At 48.2% G+C, this 22,777-nt stretch overlaps 1 protein-coding gene across 8 annotated transcripts in view; it reads right to left on the reverse strand.

Moving 5' to 3' along the window:
* Nucleotides 1–22,777, reverse strand: part of BOC (BOC cell adhesion associated, oncogene regulated) — a 73,582-nt gene that overhangs the window by 7,391 nt on the left and 43,414 nt on the right. For 7 of the 8 annotated variants that reach the window (XM_041757414.1, XM_041757389.1, XM_041757408.1 and 4 more), the window contains 8 exons: nucleotides 11,718–11,864; nucleotides 9,376–9,519; nucleotides 7,646–7,939; nucleotides 7,015–7,287; nucleotides 5,428–5,735; nucleotides 1,595–1,757; nucleotides 1,044–1,154; nucleotides 325–531 (listed from right to left, as the gene is read on the reverse strand). In XM_041757414.1, the coding sequence (XP_041613348.1) occupies nucleotides 325–531; nucleotides 1,044–1,154; nucleotides 1,595–1,757; nucleotides 5,428–5,735; nucleotides 7,015–7,287; nucleotides 7,646–7,939; nucleotides 9,376–9,519; nucleotides 11,718–11,864 (1,647 nt within the window). The remainder of the gene's footprint in view (nucleotides 1–324; nucleotides 532–1,043; nucleotides 1,155–1,594; nucleotides 1,758–5,427; nucleotides 5,736–7,014; nucleotides 7,288–7,645; nucleotides 7,940–9,375; nucleotides 9,520–11,717; nucleotides 11,865–22,777) is intronic. The other variant, XM_041757362.1, reaches the window with a different exon arrangement.

Below are 22,777 nucleotides of genomic sequence, written 5' to 3' on the forward strand. Positions count from 1 at the left end.
ACTCTTCTGACCTACCCACACCGAGCACACCCAGAACCTACAGGGATCTTTTGGGTAGCCCTTCACCAAATACAAGTCCCCAAAGGACACAAGAACTCCCATCTTCTTCAGAAAGGAGCCACAGAAGGGACAGCTCTGGACCTCTTATAAAGAGAGGGAGGGGAAGGAAGGGTTTGTAGGCTGGAAGGAACACAACCAAAACCATCCATGTAAGCAAGGTGGCGGGTGGCAGACCGGCAGACAGAAGAGCCCTCAAACCTTTAACTGCTTCCAAGGGGTTGGGGACAGATGGGGAATCAGGTGGGATAGTGGCCAGACCCCTACCTTTCTCTAGGCCAGTGATCTCCACCGAGAGCCGGGAAGGAGGGATGGCACTGGTGGCCAGAATCCAGTCCCCCACTTTCTTTAGCTTCTTGTACTCTACCCGGAAGGACTGGATTGGGAAGCCACCATTTCCACGGGGAATCCATGTCACGTACACTGATGTCTCAGAGGCCATGGAGATAGTGGGCCTGTCTGGAGCTTCTGGGGCTGTAGGAAACCATCCATGAGGGAGGATGGAAGTAGAAGGGACACAATAAAGTGGTTGAAGTGCAAATGGACTTGACCTGTTCCTGACTGGGGCCCGTTCTTCCCCCCAGCCCTCTCCCTCTGGTGGCTGTATCAGATCTCCCAGGGCTACTGGAGTCACCTTCTCCCAGAAGGAACCCTTGAGCTAGGACCCCTAGAGGCCATGCTTCTGCAACGTCACACTATGGAGGACCTACAGTCTGTGGCTCCCTCTTTTGTGCTGTCAGGACCCACACGGTTTAGCAATCCCCTACCCACCTTGTCAGACTACCATGTTTTCCTTGAAAAAAATCCAATCTATGTTTTCTTATTGGGGTTAGCTGGATGGATGCCAGGAAAAATGTCACAAGGCTTCCTGGACCCACAGAACAAGACCCCATTCCACCTGCAACAATGAGCCTTCTGAGGCAGAGAACTTGGTTCCAGTTCTGACTCCTGCTTACTCCCACCCCTCTGAGCTGCTGGGGACCTACGAGAGAGGCGACTGTGGTCTGGCTGGCTGCTGCTCTGGGGGTTGGCTCCTGGATCATCTCTCTGGATCTGCTGCTCCTTGCTGGCCACGATTTCAGGTTTGGGCCGCCGTCCTGGGTGGAAATGGGTTGAGATCAGCAAGTGTGGGGGCGTGTGTTAGGTCTGCCTTTCCAGAGAGTTCTTTCTGCCAAAGACTCTGCTGAGGGGTCTGACAGGGTGATGCAAATAATATAGGGTATTGGCAGTGTGGTCTGATCCCCAGTTCTGCTTAACCATCATGGTACTGAGCCTGGGCCCAGCATGTATGTGTGTGTGTCTGTGTGTGTGGGGCATGAGCACAAGGTGGGGAGGGCAGAGAGGCCAGCTGGCGGTTCTCCTGAGGAGACACGGGACCTATGCCTGGGCTCATAAATCATGGGGAGGCAAGAGCTGACAGGACGATAAAGTTCAAGGTAAATGGATAGGGCAAGGTGAGCAGGGCTTCCCACCTGGGCCTGGCAGGATTTGCTCAGGTCCATAAAACCCCAAGATGGGGGCAGTGTTTGACCCTTACCAGTTCGGAAGGTGACCATGGCTGTCTGGCCTTCGCCTGCACAGTTGTAAGCTGCCATCTCCACTTCATACAAGCTCCCGGGGTCAAGTCTGGTGAGGGTCAGGCGGTGTTGGCTGGCTGCAATGCTGGAGACAGTCCAATTGTCAGAGGAGTTTGTGACCTGCTGGAAAAGACAGCCGGTATCAGAACTGGCATCTCAGCTTGGAGCTAATGGTGGCTGTGGTTTGCATAAAAAGCAGAGTAGAGGGACGCCTGGGTGGCTCAGTGGTTGAGCATCTGCCTTCGGCTCAGGGCTTGATTCCGGGATCCCGGATGGAATCCCACATCGGGCTCCCGGCAGGGAGCCTACTTCTCCCTCTGCTTGTGTCTCTAAGTGTCTCTCTCTCTCTCATGAATAAATGAATAAAATCTTAAAAAAAAAAAAAAAAAAAAGCAGAGTGGAGTCCACCAGAGCAGGAGGAAGAACCAGTGGGCTGGGAGCAGAGGGGTGGTACTGCAGAGAGCACACTGGTCCTGCTGGCTCTGGGACTTCCATCCTTGCTGGGACAGTGAAGTAGGCTCTATGGTCCCTCATCTAACCATCCCGTCAAAGAAAATTCGGTGGGAAAGTCAAAAGACCTCTTATTGCTGAGAATTTCTCCAAAGATGTCCTCTCCGTATTTCTAAAAACTTCCATATTTAACTTTTCTTCCCTCCTTGCTCTTTTTAAACCAAATAAACGCAGTCCCTTCACAGTTTCTATTCTGGGATGATGATTATGATGATGAAAGCAGCAGCACCAATACAGAGTCTCGATCGCAGAAGCAAGCACTTCACAGGCCCTCTAAAGACCTTTGTGACAATAGCCCAAGAGACAGGTGTTAAGTTTTGTGCCCACTTCACAAATGCTAAGGCCTGGGGAAAGGAGTAATTTGCCTAGACCTACATTGCTAATAAGTACAAAAATCATGACTTGACTCCAGAGAACACATCCCTAACCATTCGTGACTTATCCTAGAAAGAAAAGGAATCTGGGAACCTGAAAATCTTGGGTTTAAATCCTGATTGTGTCTCTTACCAGCTGTGTAACCCTAGAGCAAGTTCCCTGACGTCTCTGATCCTCAAGGTTTTCAAATCTAAGATGAGTCAAAGAAAAGCTCTCAGCTTCTTCTGAAGGTTAAACGAGATGATGTATACCAAGCGTGAGGCACTGAACATGGCACACAGGTTCCCAGCGAATGCCTGGCCCCTTCTCCCGACTTGCCCACATCCTCCACTTGGCAGGTCTCTGCCATTCCAATCCTCCTCTGCTGCTCCTGTGCTCACCCCTTGCTTCTTGCTTAAAAACTGTGGATGAACGGTAACTAATTCTGGATTAATCCTTAATGGCCCCAAATTCTTGGCTCTTTAAAAAAAAAAATATATCCAGGTTCTGTCCCCCACAGGCGATGCCTAGAAGCTTCTTCATCTCACCTACCCCACCTTCCAGGACAAAAGGCTTAACTGCCAACAGTGCACATTTTACACAGTCTGCTGGGACCTAAAGCTGTGGTTTGCTCAAGAATTAAACAGCTGGTAGGAAAACCTCTTATCCTCAAGCAAAATATTCCAAAGTAAAACAAAACCTACTATTCAAGGGACAGAGATGGTCTGGGCTCATTTATGTCAGACTTCCAGGATTTGTTCCAAGGGGAGAAGTTTTTACAAACTGAGAATCCTCAGTAGTACTAGAAACCCAGACACAGTAGCCCAGGGTCTGCAGATGTATCACCAAGTGAAACTGGCTTCACAAATGTGAAAAAGTGAAAATGATCTGAGTGATTCCCAGTCTCCTGCAAAAGAAGGGGGCTGCAAACACAGTCCAAACTGATTTTTCACTTCGAAATCCTTTCTTGTGTGACGATCCTTAAGATTTGCTAGTTCCTCAAGAAAGGCACTGCTTGCGAGATATCATTTCTTCCCCGGCCATGTCCACTGAGCAGTCCTAAGTGCCCCACAGGCCAGAGTCTAACTGAAGCCAGACCCAGCAGGGGCACAGTTCCTCACTTTCCCTGTACCCCTTTATCCTCTGGCCCGCCTGGCGCTGGCCTCACACTGACACTGGGCTCTGAAACAAAACTAAGAAATAGCACGGTCATTAGTCACTGTCACACTCGCACAGGGTGAATGTGGCCCCGGCCTGGCATTTCCTGATCGCCACGCATGGCCTTTGCCAGCCTGCCTCTTGGTGAAGCGGTTTCATGGCCACCTACTGGCCTGAAAAATATGATTCTTGTTCTCATTACTGGTTCTTGTCTCCCAGGGACCATGAGCATTTGGCCTGCCCTGATCTCTGTCTACAACTCTGAGATGGAGGTGTCTAGTTACAGAGAGAAACGAGGATTAGGACTGGCCCTGCCCCATAACCTGGGCTGAACAATGCAGCTTTTTGTTAAAAATATATTCACCCCCTTTGCTTGCCTATGAAGAGGCCAGCAGGCCAAGTGTTAGTGAGAGACTGCATCCCCACCCCCACCCCCCCCATCTAGGAGGCAATTTTGCCTCAGGTGTCTTTCTGACGACCCAGTGTGTCTATGGACTTGTCCTGAGCCAAGGTCATAAAGGGAAAGATCAGAATGAGAGAGGCTGGCAGGGTCCAGAGCAGGGAAAAGCGCAACTGCACAGCTGACATGCTGCTTCACACAGGGCTGCTTTGGTCTTTAGAGGGGGAGAAGAGCTGATAAATACTTTTACTATATAAAATATAGCATGTATGCACATTATCAAATAACATTTTTTAAAAATCCATTTAAGAACAATAATTTTCAGGACACCTGGGTGGCTCAGCAGTTGAGCTTCTGCCTTTGGCTCAGGGCGTGATCCCTGGGGGTCCTGGGATCAAGTCCCATATCGGGCTCCCTGCATGGAGCCTGCTCTTCCCTCTGCCTGTGTCTCTGCCTCTCTGTGTGTGTCTCTCATGAATAAATACATAATCTTAAAAAAAAAAAAAAGAACAATAATTTCCTGCTGCCTAATGGACTTAGAAAAAAAAAAAGCACACATCTGGGATGAACAGAAATGCTCCTCCAGGACATTTTTTTAAAGGAAATCTTATGTCCTTCTCCCCCGGAGGGTAACAGCAGGTGAGCACACAGCCTTGAACAAGGGGGCTGCCGGCGGGCCCTGTCCTGCCTCATAGGACACTGTGTCCAAGAGGATGGGCTGTCCAGCTGGCTCTGCACTCTGCCAGAGCCAGAGGCTCCCTCCCTGAGAGCTCCTGAAACATCCACCTGGACAGGCCTCCTTCTGTCAAGGAGAAATACCTGAGGTCTGAGCAACACGATATGCTTTCAGACCCCATGCCTGCTTGTCCAAGCCGAGCCATGAGGAATCCTGAAAACTGAGGGGGTGTTTTATAGCCCTCAGAGAAAACACTTGTTCATAAATATTTGTTTTCCTGGCCCCAGAGCTAGCTTGCCATGCAGAGTTCCTGCAGGTATGTGCCCAGTAGAGCTTACTTTGGTTAAAAAACAAAACAACATCAACAACAAATGACAGAGAGAAGAGGGGAGGGCAGGGGATGGTTAACAAGGAGATTTGTTAACTATGGCCCAGGATGAGGAGCTGGCGGGGGGTGCCAAGCTTCTGGGAAACCAGTGCACACAGGAGCTGAAGTGACACACACTTTTCCTGAGCATCTGAGGGTCCCACATGCCTCAACTCACAACCATCCTCGGGGGAGGTGGTAGGAAGTAGGGCAGAGGAGGCCAAAGGTCAAGGTCCAGGCTTCAGGAACTTGGGGGGAGATGGCCAGCAGCCAGAAACCCCTGCCCAGACTCACTGAGAAGAAGTCCGCACAATGCCAGGCACCGTACCTTGCGGTGTTTCACCACATAGTAGAGGATCGGCGCACGGCTACCACCCTCGTGCCGAGGCCGCCACACAAGCTCATATGAGTCCGTCTTGGAGGTCCGGGGGGAGCTGAGAATGATGGGTGCTTCTGCAGGAGCCACCTGCCCCTTCTCTTCAGGGCACTGTGGGGAAGCTGACTGCACCGATGTCGGCGGCTTTGGGAGCCCTGGATGCCCTCTTAGCATCTGGTCAGGGCTTCCGGGTCTGGAGGGCAGCATGGGAGGGGTGGCAGTGTCCAGCTTAGCATCCCACCATGGCCTCAGGGTTGTGCCTGGAGGACCAAGAAGGAAAGAGAAGGGAAGGTGGACAATGTCGTTCCCCTGGTCACTGGCTGCATTGTTGCCCCAGGGAGAAGGCAGAGGAAAGTGAGAGATAGGAAGAGCCCACAGCCCAGAGCCTAAGATGACCATCAGCCCAGTCCACACGCAGCCAGGCTCTGTGGGAAGAGAGAGGGCTGTGTCACTGCCCCGCCAGGAGTAAGCCGGGACCCTGTGCCCAGGCTTTTTGCCGTGGCCAAGGGTGGCAGGCAGGCAGCTCTGCAATCTGTTTTCCTGAACCCCTACGCTAGCCTCACCTCGAGTGAATGTTCTGTTTACTCCTGAGGAACCCTGCACCCTCCTCCTCCTTCTGTCTGTGTTGGGGGAGGGGACACATCCCTTTGCTGCGGGGTCTTAACACCATGCAGTCTGGGCCTGTTCCTACACCAGGCAGCAACCTGCCTTACGAGATGGAAAGCCAACTGTAACCCCCCTCTGAGAACCTGAGAGGCCAGGAGAGGCAACACGTCCTTCAGGAAGTATCTGCAGAATCTGCCAATGTTACTTGTCCCTCCACCTGACATCCTGAACCACAGAAGGCTGGCATCTGATCATGTGGATTCAGCATTATTTGGGGTCATATTTTTATCAAATCATTTCCTTGGTGAGTTTGGCATCCTCCACGAGGAGGTTGAGTCTTTGTTAATTTTCTCTGCACCCCCCACATTACCTAGTCCGGTGCTGAGGACATAAGTAACTGCTCAGCCAGTACAGGTGTCAACTGAAATGAATCAGGCTGAAAGGGATGGATTTGCTTTTCACAACGGTTGTTAAACCAGGTGTCATGGCACCCTACGAACCTAGAGATTCCACAAAATAAAAAGCATTTGAGAAAATACAACAGTAAAGGGGTGCCTAGGTGGCTCAGGTGATTGAACATCCAACTCTTGGTTTTGGCTCAGGTCATGATCTCAGGGTCATAGGATTGGGACCTCAGTTGGCTCCACACTCATCACTGAGTCTGCTTTCCCTCTCCCTCCTCTTCTACCCTTCCCCCTACTCACATATGCTTGCTCCCTCTCTCTCAAATAAATATTTGTAAAAAATAAAACAATTAAATGGATCGCTTTCACAAGTGAAAGTGTACACACTTTGACCTTCTAATAAGTTAATGTAAACTTGAACTTACAACTAAAAATCACTTTTACCTCTTTTATATATTAGGGTTCTCAGTCAAGGAAAGGGCTCTGTGAATGTGCAGCTGCGATGTCCAGCCTTTCGGGCTGCACTCACCTGGCCTGGCGGTTCTCAGCTGGACCACGGCATGGGCGCTTCCGACTTCGTTCTCAGCCATGCACTGGTAGACGCCTTCATCCTCAGGCCCTACGCTAACCACCCGCAGGGCCCTGCGGGATAGTCGGAGGCGCTGGCTGGAGGCGAGGGGCACAGCGTTCCTCAGCCACAGCACAGAGGGCGGGGGGTTCCCACGCACCTCACAGGTGAGCTTGGCACTCTGGCCCCACGGGATGACCAGCTGGGACAGTTCCATGGTGACCTCGGGGGGTTCTGCCAGGAAACCAGAGCAGGGGTGAGAAAGGCCAAGTCTTCCCATCCAGGGCCACACAGGCTGGGGAGGGATCTATAGTCAGGAGTGAGTCCCTCCTTTCCTGTGAGTATTGGTAGAGGGAAGGAAAGGTCCTGTGCCTCGTCTGTCAGTCACGACAGGAAAGGGACTAGAGAGGGAAGTCAGGCCCATACACCAAGGCCCTGGGACCCAAGCATCCCAACTCACTCTATCCTCTTCCATTACACCCTGGGCATGGGACCTCTCACAAGGCACCTGACCCTATCTGAGCCTTGGGGTTATGAGTTTCTAAGAAGACCACACTGACCAAAGAGAAGAAGGTCTGCAGGAGACACTCACCAAATACCTGGACGTTATACAGGATGACCGCTGCCCCAGGCTCCCCAACTCCGTTATCGGCCATGCAACGATAAGTCCCTGAGTCCTCCTCACTGGTGGTATCGATGAGGAGGTTGCTTAGCAGGAAGCGTGTCTTGTTGTAGCCGGCGACACTGGACCCATCCTTGGCCCAGGTGACCCGTGGGGGTGGGATCCCACTAGCCACACACTCCAGAATCAGACTCTGGCCTTTGGTGACAATGATGGTCTGGGCCTCTGGGGGGTAGATGATGCGAGCAGCCTCAGCAGTAGAGCCTGGAGGAGCCGGGAGGTGAAAGGCAGCGTGTGGGACCAGGACTCAGTGCCGAAGATCCCCTCTGCCCTGCCTTAGGTGGCCAGGTCCCAGGAGGCAATCCCAGACCATGTGGACTTGGAATCAAACAGCCTTTCAGGGGTTTACAACCTACATAAAGTGAGGCAAATTACTTAATTCCCTTGAGCCTTGGTTTCTTTATAAAAACAAGGCCCTCTCTCTGCAGAGAGCTGTTGTAAGAGATGTGGTAACATACTGGAATAGCAGCAGCATTGACACAACATGCATTTGAATAACTACGCACATCAGCAAAGAAAATGAGGGGGTGGACAGAGAACCAAATGGTGCAGGTGACTTTTCCTGCTTGCACTCAGCAAGTGCACCCCAAGTCTGAGGATGAGCTAGGAGACAAGGATCCACGGTATCCCCCACAGCAACCAGGGGTCTCAGATCTCAGCATCCTTCATAGTGTGAGCACCTCGCTGCACTGAGAGGGACCCACTGTGTAAAGACATGCATTTCTCGCACAGTAGTAGTACAGGTCCCCAAAGCAAATCAACTACTTTGTTGGCTGCTCAGCTAAGGAAGGAGAGATCTTTTCTCAGTGCTGGTGGAGAAACAGCACAGCACTTATTGGAAGGCAAGTTGCTCCCCAGTAGCCACCTCCCTCCACGCTCTGTGTGATTCTGCTTTGTGTGCCAAGCAGGGGCAGATCCTGGTGTTATAAGACCTGAGACATCTACAGCTTGGGAGGACCTCTTGAAGAAACAGAATGTGAAATTACACATAGAAAATTCTGTGAGTGAGGGACTGCTGTAGTTTAGCTTCATTAGCTTCACGGTACATCTGCCTCTGGTGCTGCCTCTAAAACCAAGCTCCACGTAGGCTGTCCCTCCACTGAGTAAGCAGGAAGCCTAGAAAAGTGCCTGGCACCCGGAGATGCTTGGCAAAGGCAGATGTTGTTTTCATACAAATGGAGGAGTGTGTGGGCCTCCACGGACCATCACCAGAGGGAGGTGTTGGGCTCACCACAGCCAGTGTAAGCACAGCCGGGCCTCGGGCCAGGCAGGCTCTGTGGCCTCACATAGGCACAAGCACATCATCGTCTTTCCTATGCATGTGCTGCCAGCTGCTGAGCACAGGCTGTCTGGCCCCAGCAGACACATCCCAACAGATACCCACTCTGAAAGTCTCCCAGGGAAGGAGAGCTCTCAACAGGCAGGAGAACGGGACTAGCAAGCACAGCTACCCCAGAGGTAGGCAAGGGATATGTGCCACTAGAGGGGAGAGGACCCCCCGCTCTGTCTGAGTCCTGGATACTCCCACTGGCCCGAGCCCCCCAGCTCCCACCCCCACCTGAGAGAACGGGCTTGGAGCACAGCCTGTGCCCCCCTTCCTGTGTCCCCTTCCGTCAGTGAGACACCCCCTGGCCCCTTACGGCGCACGCGGAGCCGGTCACTGGAGCCCGAGGTTTTCACTTCCTGGGTCACCGGGTTGTAGGCAGCACACTTGTACATTCCCTCATCCTCCTGGCTTGCGTTCACAATCTGGAGGTTTCCTGACGGCATGATCAGGTAGTTATCTGAGAAAAGGGGAGGGTGAAGGGGACATGGGATGAGTCTGGCAGCAGCTCCCAGTAGGCAGGAGGACAGGAACCATGAGTCGAACACCTGAATCCCAAGCAGCCCAAACTGGAAATGCTTTTCTCCCTGTAAAACCTCAGATCAAGCAGGACAGAAATGCCGAGAACAGAACTAACCAATTAGCTGGCAAACCAGCTAGCTAACCCACCTGAGCTAGTCCACAGGTCTCTGGATGAATATTTTATACTTTTAAGGGAGCTGGAGGAGGGTGGGAAGGAAGCAAGATTTGGGGTCTGCTACACCTGGGCTTAAGCTCTGGATCTGCCGTGCGCAGTGTGATTGCGGCAAAGCTGGTTAAACCCCTGAGATTCTGCCCTGCCTTCGGCTCAGGGCGTGATCCCAAAATCCAGGGTTCGAGTCCCATGTCAGGCTCCCTGCAGAGAGCCTGCTCCTCCCTCTGCCTGTGTCTCTGCCTCTCTGAGTCTCTCATGAATAAATAAATAAAATCTTACTAAAAAAAGACATGAGCCACCTCAGAGCTGCTGTAAGGATTGAGGGGCCCGTGCTGTACACGTGTGAGATGAGATGATCATTCCTGCAAGCCACCAGGAAGGAGAGAAATGAGTTTAGAATTCCCCATGAGTCCCTGTCAGGGTCAGAGCTCTGAGCCACCTCACTACTGGACTTCTGCAAGCAGGGAGGACTATTCTAACTCTGCCAACCACCACCTTCTCCATGAATGTCACTGAAACCCTTTATCTGCATCACTGGTTTGCTAGGCTTTGTCTGCTTCAGGACCAGAGGTGCCATGGGGGTGGGGCCCCAGGGCTGCATTCGGCTTCTTTCAACAAGAGACAGATTCATGGCTTCTGGACACCCCACTCCATGGTGTTCAGCTTCCCAGCAGGCAAAGCACTGGCCATCAGCTCTGAGCTTTCTGGTGGTGCAGCCTGCCCTGGGAGTCCTGCTGTCTCTGAAATCTAGGTTCACGGAGCCTGGTGCCTGCCTGTCCCTGGGCTGCCCCCGGTATGAGCAGCTTAGGCAAATGCCCAACAGAACGAGGGGGTGGAGGGAGAACCCTTGACTCCTGTGGGGCTTTTTCCAGAGGCTGCTGCCAAGCTTCTGCTAGGGACAATGGAGATTAATGCTCTAGTCCTCTCAGATTAATATTCTATTCCTCTCCAGTTATTTCTGAGTGGCGGGATTAAGAGTTTTACCTTTCAAAAAATAGTTTTCTGTATTTTCTACAGTGAACATATATATTCCTCATAGGAATATAGGAACATATATTCCTTTCATGGCCAGAAAAACTTAATGAAAATATTTAAATATCTATAGGATATTTGTAAAGGAATAGATCTTGAGCTATGGGTTCAGTCAAGCAGGGTCTACTTGGTCTCCAGTGAAGGGTCAGCTATGGGAAGAAGCTGATTTCATCTTGAGAGGCACCCCTTCTCCTCCCAGGCACTCTGTGGCCCAAAGCTTGGCCTTCCCTGGCCCAGCTGTCATTGACACCGCAGCCTAAGCAGGAAGCTAGGATAGCTGAGATAGCTGTATTACCAGGAAGATGGGAAGAGGGAAAAACCCAAGTCCCACTTGAAACATTCCTGTGCTATGTGGGAAAGGGCTTTGCCTCCCACCAGGGAACACTACAGCTCCATGAACGGCTGGGTTCATCAGGCAGTCTTGCTGTGTGTAGCAGGGAGCACACACATGGGAGGCTCCAGAACCCTGTGCTGATAGCCTCGATCAAATAGTGACAGCTGAGCAACATCTTCCAGAGCCTCAAAGGATGAAGAAATTCCTCTCAAAAGGGCAGGGGAGGGGGATCCCTGGGTGGCTCAGGGGTTTAGTGTCTGCCTTTGGCTCAGGGCGTGATCCTGGAGTCCCAGGATCAAGTCACACATCGGGCTCCCTGCATGGAGCCTGCTACTCCCTCTGCCTCTGCCTCTGTGTGTCGTTCATGAACAAATAAATAAAATCTTAAAAAAAAAAAAAAAGGGCAGGGGACCTCCATTATGGAAGCAAATCCCTTTAGGACCTGACAAGGCTAAACAGCAAGGTAGAAGACAGTTGACCAGTGTGAGGAGGGGGCCACAGGCATGCTGATGGGGGGAAGGGGGGTTGGAGAGGCAGAAGCCAGAGGTGGTCAGCCTCCTCCCTGGCCTCGGCCTCTGGGCTCCTCCTTTTCACTCACCTCTGGATGCCTCTAGCCACTCTTGCTTGACACTGTATCGGACCTGGGCTTTTGGATGGCTCTCTGGAAGGTGGCAGGCAATGACTGCTGTGTTCCCCTCATCTACTTCAATCACGTGTTGCACATCCAACTTGAAGTCCTGGAGGTCTGTAGAGAGAAGGGAAGGTGCCAACTGGGCCTCAATGAAGCAGAGAGACAAAGCAACATTTTAGAGTGGACTTCTGCCTTGGTGTTATGATAAACAGCTGTAGGGGCCTCACCCCGAGGGGCTTCCCAGTGGCTGTCCAAATCCTTCCTCCAGCCTTCTGTTGTCTATAGGAGTTTACAGGATGCAATGTGTAGCCTCCATTAGTGCATCAGAGTTCAACTTGATATACAGAAGCTGGAGAGTGGGGACATGTATAGAGAATTCCATGAGGAGATGCCTGTGACACAGATCAGCCTCTTCTACACTGGGACATGGTGGCCAGTTGCCCAGGCCCATTGGCCCTATGGAACTTGGCTGGAGATGGGTCAGCAATCAAGGCATAAATGTCCTGGCACAACTCAGCTAAAGGAGACTGAAGGGAATGATGAGAGCAAATTGTGATCTCTGGAGTCACAGAAAAGATGTGAAATATGTCTAATGAATGTGAAGTAAAAAATACATGCTGTTTGCAAGTGGCATGGCAAAAACAAAGAAGTCCTTTGGTTCTTCTCTGACATGCATAGTAAAGTGACAGGCCTGAGATTTCACTCAGTTACCAACCATTGTCATAACAGGAAGGCTGATGCTACCTGGGAGCTATGTTCTCCTATCATGGCTAATCCTTACTCAAAGCTGGGGTGGGAGATCTGTGGATGCTCTGAGAGCTTTCAAAGGGAAAGATGGGTCTCCATAATGTGGCTGATGGCAATGGAAGATGGGAGACCTGAGGGTCTTGACACCAGGCTGCAGAGTCTAGTAGCATGATGGCCATCTTTTCTGACTTGGCTTGGTGGTAAGGCTAGAATCTAAAATGGTAGAGGATGAAGATCCACCTGGAACAAGAGCAGGATGTTTCCCAGATAATCTAACAGTTCAAACAACAAAACTCTCTCCAAAACTAGAGCCAAAGCACTGATGTTGCTGAACAAAATTGGACACTTGTGCAAAAAAGATTCCAGATTTGTTTTTTAGGACTGTAGCTGAATCTAATAGAAGTAAAATGAAAGGGGAATAAGATAAGAAAGAGGAGAATATTTACCTGGATGCTCCTTCATAAAGGTACCTAGAAAGCCCTCGAGGCACCCTGTCTGAATGCTGACCACACAGTGTTGAGCTCAGCTCCTGAGAACGGACGCCATCAGAGCTTTTACTGCAATTCCACTGCAAGACTCCACCTGCCTGTGTTGTTTCCCCTGGAGACCCAGAGAAGGCAAGAAAGCGACAGGAGCAGGCAGGAATCAAGTTTCTCACAGTAGATAAGAGGTAATTACCAAAAACAAACTACTGTCACCATAGGAGAGCCCAGGGATCAAGGCAGGCAGTGAGGTCAGGTTTCCCACTTAATGGAACTTTCCAGTAGAAAAGCCACACCAGAATAGGAAAGTCCTTTTGTTTCTATGAAAGGATTATTGTCCTTACAATACTAGAGTACGAACTTTTTAGGGGCAAGTCTTGTTTATGTGTCCTCTGACCCTAACCAGGGCCTGGCCTAACTAGATGCTCAGTAAATGGTGAATGACCGAATGAAGGACTATCTTAGAAGTTAGGACCCTCAAATCAGTTACATAATATGGTTATTTTGAAAACAGACTGCTTCTTGAGAAGCTATTTCTGGAGTCATGGAAAAGGTGCGAAATAGGTCTAATGAATGTGAAGTAGGAAATACATGCTGTTTGCAAGTGGCATGGCAAAAACAGACAGGCTGCCCAAATTTCTAGCACTCTCTTTTATTTTCCCGGCTGAGTGATACCTGTGGGGCAAGGTGATATCTCGCTTATGGATTCTTTCCTTTGAGTGTGTGTAGAGCCTTCTGGGCTTTTAAAGATTTATTTTATCATTGTTTAATTTTATATATGTGATATCTGACTCCAATTAAATTGTAAATTCCTAGGAGCAGTATACTAATTTTACACTCCATGCCCTAGCCCCAAATCCCATGGCATGATATTCAGGATATAGCAAATGTTCTCTAAATCCTTGCTGAATGAATGAACAATTTGGAAGGTTGAGCCCAACGCCAGCTTCATGGGAGTGCAATCTGTGTAGTTCCATGTGGCCCGGAAGGGGAGGCCAGTGCTTGGTTTAATGCTCTATCATCGTCTTCAAATTCTTAATGTTTGAACAAGACTCCACATTTTAATTTTGTATTAGACCCCCAAAATTATGTAGTCCAGTCCTGGCTGAGCTTTTCAGCCAAGACAGCGGATGTTTTTTTTTCTCAGAGAGGAAGGAGATATGGATGATGGAAAAGGGCGGACGGCCTGTCCTTAGCGTGTTCTGGCTAAAGATTGCGAACTGGTTTTCAAAAGCAATGCACTTAAACAATGCAAAGGCCTTAATCCTCCTCTGCACAGTGTGTGCTGTACCTGCCAAGTCAGGAGGCTCCCCACAAAGCGAGCTGTGAGCGATTGTCAGCTCAGGGGCATCTGGAAAATTCCTGTCACCAAGAAGCAGTCTCTTCCACGGTCCAATAAATTCTAAAACTACTCCACCAAGAGTTTGAGTTTTTTTTCTCTCCTCCTCCTCCTTTGCTTTATTTCATTCCAAGGAAATTTGCCTCAAGCAAGGATATACTTAAACCTAACAGATCATTTTACAAGAAAGAGAGGAGTTTGGCACCAGAATGCCATCTCCATGTTAATGGCCCAGGCTCTTGCCCCATTGTAATTGAGAGCTTATCCAGGCACAAGGCACACACTCCTCCAGCACCCACCTCACCGACCTAATACTATAAAACATGGCCCCCTCCCCCTCTCTGTCCCTCTTGGCTCCTTCTGTACCCTCTGACAACTGCTAAGTTGGAGACAGAAGGCTGTGCAGTGGGGGAGGCACAAAGCTGGGCACCGGTCAGCCATGTGGCCAGACTGCCCCTTTGTTCTGATGCCAACATGTGCACAACAGCCCATGTGGGCTGGACTGAGGACACCCCAGCTGGGCATCCTACTGGCAGGCCTGCCTTCCTGGCTTCCAAACAAATAAGCAGTAGTTCGTTCCTTGGCCCTGTCCCCTCCCTGTTCCTCCTGAGCTTGAGCCTTAGCTGTTGCTTCACTAGACAAACACATCCAATTTGGCTGCTGGAGCAAGAGTTGAGTTTCACTAAGGATCAAAGAGAGAGTAACAAAGTGATGATGGATCTGAAAATCAGAGCACCCTCTCTCAAGTATTTTTAGGCAGAAAAGAGACTGGGGAGGGGGGCGGGCTGGAGATGTGTGATCAGTAATGGCCTAATCAGCTACCCTATGAGGCAAATGCAGAGATCTAGTTGGCTGTGAGTGAAGGAAACCAGCCTGTTCCCAGGCCCCTTTGTCTGCAAAGCTGGGTTCCTGGCCAGTCCTGGGGCTGCTCGGGGTGCCTCACTGGGACTAGGGGGCAGGCCCTTCAGTTCCAAATGGGGTTAACAGGCTGCACCACAGAATGATGGATCGGGTTTCATGGGGAAATGGTTTGAAGGGACACCTGCCCTTGCCTGTGGGCTGGAGTGTTTGAGAAATCCATTAAAGGAATGTTTTTGCAGCTTTAATCCTCTTACCTTCCCCCAGAGCCCTCTTGTGCATCCTTTCTTTGTGTATTCTTTCGACTATTTTATTAACTTGTCTGCACTAATCAAATGCCAATAGGCCCACTCTTGTTTCTCAGCTCTCAACAGGCCAGAGCTCTGGTCTTTGGAGCCATCTCTGAATTTACAGTCTCCTTTTCATAGAACTTTGTGCTTTCCAAGAAAGCCCAAACAGTTTGGGCTCCATGCAGAACCCTTGCCTAGTGCCTTCCTTGTAAGCCCTCAATTTCTTAATGGAATATGTATCTTCTGCTACATCACTTCCATGGGACCCGTGGAAACACGGACATCAGGAATTTGTTCAGACACAAATCGTGTGATGTGCTTTGGTTTTCCTCCTCGTATTTATAGAGAACAGCAGGCATCTGCCTTCTGAGCCAAGGGAAAATGGGAGGAAAACAAGAACTGTGAGGAGTGCGTGGTTGCCGTCACCAGGGTCACATGCAAAGAGGCAAGTTTTATCATAAGCCCTTTGAATTTTTTCTCCCCTTGTAGCCTGGATCCTTCTTTTAGCTCAGCAGATCTATGAATTAAATTACGGTATTTGGTATATGTTCACAAATTCCCACGACACAAAAGTATCAAATCTTAATTATAGGCTCATCCTCCCAATTTTCCTAGAATTTATACTTCCTGTTACAGGGTGCATTGCACTAAAGTAGAACGCCCCCTCTGTAATCCAAAAGGAGTTTCACGGAGTTTCCCCATTTGGTCCTCCTCTCCCGGAGACCTTTCTTAGGCTGCAAGTCAAAGTTCAGTTACGTAAGAAGACAGTGCCTTTGGCTGGAGGCTGCCTGGAGTCACCAACATCTCCATCTCCATGAGCTCAGCTGAACAGTCCAAAAAAAAAAAAAAGTCATTTTTCTACTCATCCAGGTAAGTATTTATGTATAGTCAGTTCTGTCCTTCTCTCTTGCCTCAATACAAGCCAGTACCCATCTGCTGAGGTTTGGACAGGATCCACTAAATTGTGGGGGCACCACATGGGGTCACTTGGCAATGCTGTCAGGATGGCTCAATAGCCTCTTGGCCATTGGCAAGTTTCTGGGCTGATAATTCTACTCCCTAACTCTCATGGCCTCCAGGCCTCACTGAGTCATTCATTCAGCCAGGAACTACAGAATTATCTAGTATGCTAGGAACTACAGAAGACACCATGAAGACAAAATATAGTTCCTAACTTCAGGGTCCTTTACTCTGATAGACAAGACAGATAAAAACAACACAAAAAGCAGGGTACAATAATTTCCAAGAGTAGTATCTGCAAGTTTAGTCTCCACTACCTTCACCAGCATTCCAACCTAGATCAGGTCACCTTGAGCTCCAGAGCAACTTAGAAAGGGCAAAGGGGGTTGGCAGAGGGAATATGTGCCTCCTTCTGCAGGCCAGGAGAGTGGATAAATATGTTTGCTTTTGTTAGGTTTTTTTTTTTTTCTGCCGCCTGTCCAATTGCACAAATAATTTTGGATTGAAAACTCTCTCCTGAGAGCCATGGAAACATGGCATAAAATTTTTCAAATATACTTTCCGATGAAAACAAGACATGCTCTTTCTTATTTAAATAAAAACAGTTTCCATGGGGGTAAAAAAAAAAGACTCTTGCAGATGCCAAACACATTAGTTGTTCAGTCTTGTGTTTCTTTCTTTCCCCTTGAGTTGAGGTGGGGTCTAAACTCAGATTTGAGCTGTGGGAGAAAACTGAGGAGAGAACCAGGAGGATGAGGGCAAAAGATCAAAGACAAGACCAAAGGTGGGCAGGAGGGGAGAAAGGGCATGAAGGGAAGAGTGCGACAGGAAGAAGGAAAAATAAAAAGCACCTAGTTTGCAATGTCATTAAACGATGTGCAAAAAACTGGCCTAATGCTTCAGGAATTTCTTGGCTTGGATCATTGAAAATGTTTTTTAAAAAATAAGAGAACACGAAACGTGATTAATCCTTGAAGACAAGGCAAGGATGGGAGCCATGTCTCTACTGAGTCTGGCAGCCAGATGAACAGAGAAGATGTCTGTAGACCATCTCATTTATCTGACTTCACTACTGCAATGAGGTAGGGCTGGTTAGCAGAACTTGGGAGTTTCTTTTGGACTTGATGAAGGAATGAAATGGTTTGAAAAAATACACTTAAGAGAAGGGGAAAAAAAAAAGATTTACTTGCCAGCAACCCACATCATACATATTTCTCTGATCAACCAAATATAAACTATAAACTTAGCAATGGGAAAATTAATGTGAATCCTGGTGGTCTGGGATCATGAGAGCCAGAGCTGGATCCTGGCAGAGTCTCTGGCAGGCTGGCAGCCTGTACAGGAAGAGGGAGGGGAGAGAAAATGTAGGCCAAGGCACTCAGGAAGAGTGGAGAGGAGAGCTTCAGCAGGGTCCTGACATGCAGAACCCTGGGTGGGAGGCACAGGCGCTAAGGCCAGCAGGGCCCGCAGTGGTTCCACTTTTTCTGCCCACACACTTGGGAAGTACATATTCCTACAAGCAGTGGTGGCTTGATTGATGCAAACTGCCCGCCATTTCCAATGGTGCCCTAACAAGTATCTGGTAGGACGTGGAGTCACATTCTTTGACACCTCCCTTCAAAGTTTCTAGGGGTTCCTCCAAATATCTCAATCTCTTTTAAGCAGCCCTTTAGGCTTCTGACATCCATCAATTTTTCTGAACCCTCCCTGAATCTATTTGTCTCTGTTTATATGCTTGCTTCAAACTTTTTTACTTCCTTAAGCCTTTTAATCTATCAGGATTTGGTGAAGAAATCTTTGTTCACCTTTTGCATGCTCCTTTTGCCCTTCCTGACTTCAAACACATCTTATCCGGGAGTCTTCCTCTTTCTAGACATTCACTGAAGGCCTACTGTGTGCCAGGTCCTATGGGAAGCTGTGGGGTCACAGAGATGAATGGCAGCAGCCCCTGCCCTCCAGGCAAATGAGAGGGCTACAGAAGTAAACACAGGGTGGTAAGGAAGCCAGGAAGAGGAGACTCTACTCTGGGCTTGGGAAGTTGAGGGCTTCAAGAAAAGACTCCTAGAGGAGACACTCGAGGCTTGAAAACTGAGAAGGAATTTGTTATCCCAAGGGAGATGGGCACGTTCTGGGAAAGGGAACGGAAAGGATGGTATTGCAGGTAGATAGGGCACCATTCCAAAAACAAGGGGAGAGTGCAAGACAACAGATAAGGAAGTGGTAGATTTTGAGGGGTCTAGAGTGAGAGGTGAGGCTGAGAGATGGGCTTAAGCACCACGCTACAGCCCATGTCCTGTTCTGTGATTCCCAAAGTCTTCACATGTTTCTAAGTTAAGGAGCATGGTCACTCAACATTAAACATGATTTTCCCTCAGGAAAGAAAATGCTGTTTTTGCCTCAATCAAGGTTTTTCCCCCCTTTGCCTACATGTTTTCTCGCTATTCAGTGACAGTCCTTTATCTTTGATGTGAACACTGAACCACCTGCAGGACAGACTTGCTGTTCTATTGTTCTCAATAACAATAACCTCAAGGTTATTACCAGTCCAGGAAGGGTTGAAAGTCTAAGAACAAGGTCAAGGTAGAAATTCCTAAGCTTTTCCACAAAAAAAAGGGGGACCCAAGGGACTCATCTGCTCTCTTAATTTTTTATTTTAAAGGAACCATCTTGCATCATGTTCCTTAGAGGGAACAAGTGATTTCAAGTAAGCTAATCAATGCTTCCCTCACCTTCCTGAGCGAAGTCTACTCTGGCTCGTTGAAATTATAGGTGGTACCAGCTAAACACACTATGAGGTCTCCCCTTCACTCTTAGAAGATGGAACTAAGATTTTTACTTAAGCATGTGGCTGTATGTGCAAAGAACAGATTGAGGAGGGGAGAAGGGTAGGAGTTGTAAACGTGTCCTTGGTAGAAGATACACCATGGATTTGAGGTCTTCTTTTGGTAAATTCTGACCATCACTAAATAGAAAACTGGAACTGTCTTTGGGGAAGACAGTTACTGCCATGATGCCCTGAGCTGAGCTCACACCACACATTTGTCTGGGTACTTGCACCAGGCCTGATGGGATTAGGTTGAAGATTTCACCAGAATATCAGGGGAAGTTCTTGGGAGGCATGAACTTCTGCCTGTATCCAGTAGAAAACAGAAAGGGTTAATAGGACTTTGGTTTAATACTATAAGGCATTCCTTAGTCATTTCCTATTTAGATATTCAAGTTGCTTAGCTCCTTTTGGGTTTAAGCTGTTACTAATTTTCTTGTCTAACTGGCAAAGTAAAATAAAACTTACAGTGTAAAGCAGCTAAATCTCACACTTAGGCTGATTCTCCCTTTCCGATTGAGGACACCCCCCTGTAGAGCCACCAAGGTCTCTCTCTACCACTCCACATGGCAGTACTGCCAGCCTGGCCTCCAGCTGCGGACCCCCCCCCCTTCCCCTCCTGGGCCAGCTCAGGACGCCACCTCTGTTTCCTCTGGTTCTCCAACTCTTCTTCCTGCCACCGCCCATTCACTGCAAAGCAAAAGGCTTGCACGGGATTCCTTCAGATGCCTAAGCTAACAACAAAATGTTTTTCCAACTTGGAGCGTATCATTCCTTCTTGTTTTGTCAAGGAGTCACTGGCTGGCTGAAGGAGACAGGCGGAAAGGAGTGGCATTGGAGAAAACTTTGAGGCTTCCTTTATTAATCACAGAATATACACCCCCAAAGGGAAAAGAGAAATAATGAAAAATGGGGGAGATTTAGGGGAGAATCCGATGGGGTAGCAAGAGAGAGACAATTTATCTGGTGGCTACATGCAGGATTTAATTGAACTCGCCATGGAATTACCTCACTATGGAAATTAGACTCACGATGGAACTATCTGCCCCATCCCAGAAACTGCATTAGGCTTAAATCTAAGTACACAATGCTAAGAGCTAAACTTAGTTGTTGAAGATCTGAGAAAGGTATGAGAGAACTCAAGAAATGAGAAATAAAGATTGTCCCACACACATTCTTTAAGGCTCAACTCCCAAGTCTTCCTCAATCCCCTGAAATTGAAATGAATCCCTGTTAGCCTGAGCTCTCAGGAAAATCTGTTTGTATCTCTGTTGGAGACTGACTTGCTTTAGGGCTAATGCGTTACTGCGATCTTTTCCATGAGATTAAGAGCTCCTCAAAGGCGAGGGTTAGGTCTTACTCTGCTCTGCTGGAAACTCTGAATATGTCCTTAATTCTCAGGACACCAACCTCCAAGACATCTAAACACTGAACTCACTGCTGGAGAATGGGTGCTTTGCTGTTTGCCAGTGGGACTCCCTAATCTCCAGTCTGCTGGCTTGCTCTATGAATTTTGGACTTTCCAGCCTCCACAATCATGTGAACCAGTTCTTTAAAATAAATCTATTTTTTGCCTTTATTAATTTCTCTATATACATATGCAGGATGCTTCATTTGGTTATACTTTATTTTTTTTAACAAATTGAAGGTTTGTGGCAATCCTCCATCAAGCAAGTCTATCAGTGCCATTTTCCAACAGCATTTGCTTATTTTCTGTTACATTTTATTAACTCTTGTAATATTTCAAATCTTTTCATCATTATTATATTTGTTATGGTGATTTCTGATCAGTGATTACAACTCACTGCAAGCTCAGTTGATGGTTATTTAAGCAATAAAGTATTTTTAAATTAAAGTGTGTACTTTTTTTTAGTTGTAAGGCTATTGCACATGTTAAGAGCTACAGGATAGTATAACCTTAACTTTTATATACAAGGGTATATAGGGTACCAAAAAATTCACTAGACTCACTTGATAGTGAGTCACCTGGAACCAAACTCACAACATCTCCAAGGTACACCTGTATGTATAACTGGTTATGCTCCTCTGGAGAACCTGACTAAAACACAGAGAAAGCTATAAATATTTTAATAAAGGCCATGTCCACAGTGGTCCTTTATGGCTTATTCTAGTTCACAGTTTGAGCCTATAAGACCTTAAGGAAGTATCTGGTAGCAATCAGAGGTGGAGGGGGCTGAACAAAAAGAAACATGGCTCCTTCTGTGGAATCACCATGCTGAGGGCCAAGGTCAGCCCAGCCTGCCAGTACAAATCAATGACTACCTGGTTAGAGGAATGAGCAGTGGTGAGCCATCAGAAGCATAAATGAGCAGCTCTGTGGCTACGGGGACAACAAGCAATGCAGTGACACCATGGCTATCCTCCAATGCAGCCAGGAGTTAGGAGTCTGTAGCCTTTTTTTTTTTTTTTTTTAAAGTTTTCAAGTTTTATTTATAATGGGAGAATAGTTCCAAGAGATGCCAAGCTCCCAGATGTATTATTGGCTATAAAAAAAAAAAAAAAAAAAAAAAGGCTACATGGCTGGATTCAATCTGCTAATATTTGTGAAGGAGTCTGCATCTATTTTCATGAGACTGGCTTCTAGTTGCTTTTTTTCTTTCTTGTAATTTCTTTCTCAGGCTTTAGTATCACGATTATGCAAATAACTGTCAGGGTGACAGTTAATCTTGGGTGGGGGTAGAAACTGTCCAGAGATGCAAGGGGACTTGCTTGGCACTGGTAAGGCCTTTCCTTAATCTGTATGCTGCTGACCTGGGTGCGTTCTCCTGATGAAGTTTCATGATTTGTATGCCGATGAAATATGCACTCTTCCACATGCAGGTGTGGCTGGCCTGGTCTCTAGGAAGAAGGCACTTGATCTGATGTGACCTGAAGTGGTAATGAGGGGGATTAACTGCTGTAATCACATCTGTAAAAATGACTTGTCTTTGAATGTTCTGTGTGCATGTAATTGTGCACATTTCAGTTTCCTATCTGAGCTTATTTGCAAAATATACACATGCTGTGTGGATAATTCAGACTCCAGCTATGAAGGGACTCTTCCAACCTGGTCTTGTCTCCACAAGAAGAACCCATTCTGACCTAGCCAGTTGTCTCCCTCATCCCTGCGAACCTGCTGAAATGTCAGCTCTCACTCACTCGGCTCACTTCATGCTCGGCTGTGTCCTCTTCCTTTTTGGGTAAGAGCTGTGTTCAGATGAACATTTGAGAAATAAAAGATGTACAAGGCAAGAAAAAAAAAAAAAAAAGAGATCATGTGTATACAAACTGCTGAGAAATTCACAGGAAATGGGTTAGTTCTCTCTTCCCAACAAGCCAGCCCTCTCTTTTGGCTCTGGCTAGGAGTGGAAGCTTTGCCATTCCCTGGACTTGTTCTTCTGAAGGCTGCTCCCAGAATGGAGCTGGGCAGCCCAGAGCTAGACACAGGCCCTAGAGCCTCCTGCAGGAGGACACTCCACAAATGTTCGCTGACCAAATGGGTGGAATGTATAAAGCCTGGAATTTAA

Source organism: Vulpes lagopus, chromosome 1 (assembly GCF_018345385.1).
Source record: "Vulpes lagopus strain Blue_001 chromosome 1, ASM1834538v1, whole genome shotgun sequence".
Lineage (NCBI taxonomy): Eukaryota > Metazoa > Chordata > Mammalia > Carnivora > Canidae > Vulpes > Vulpes lagopus.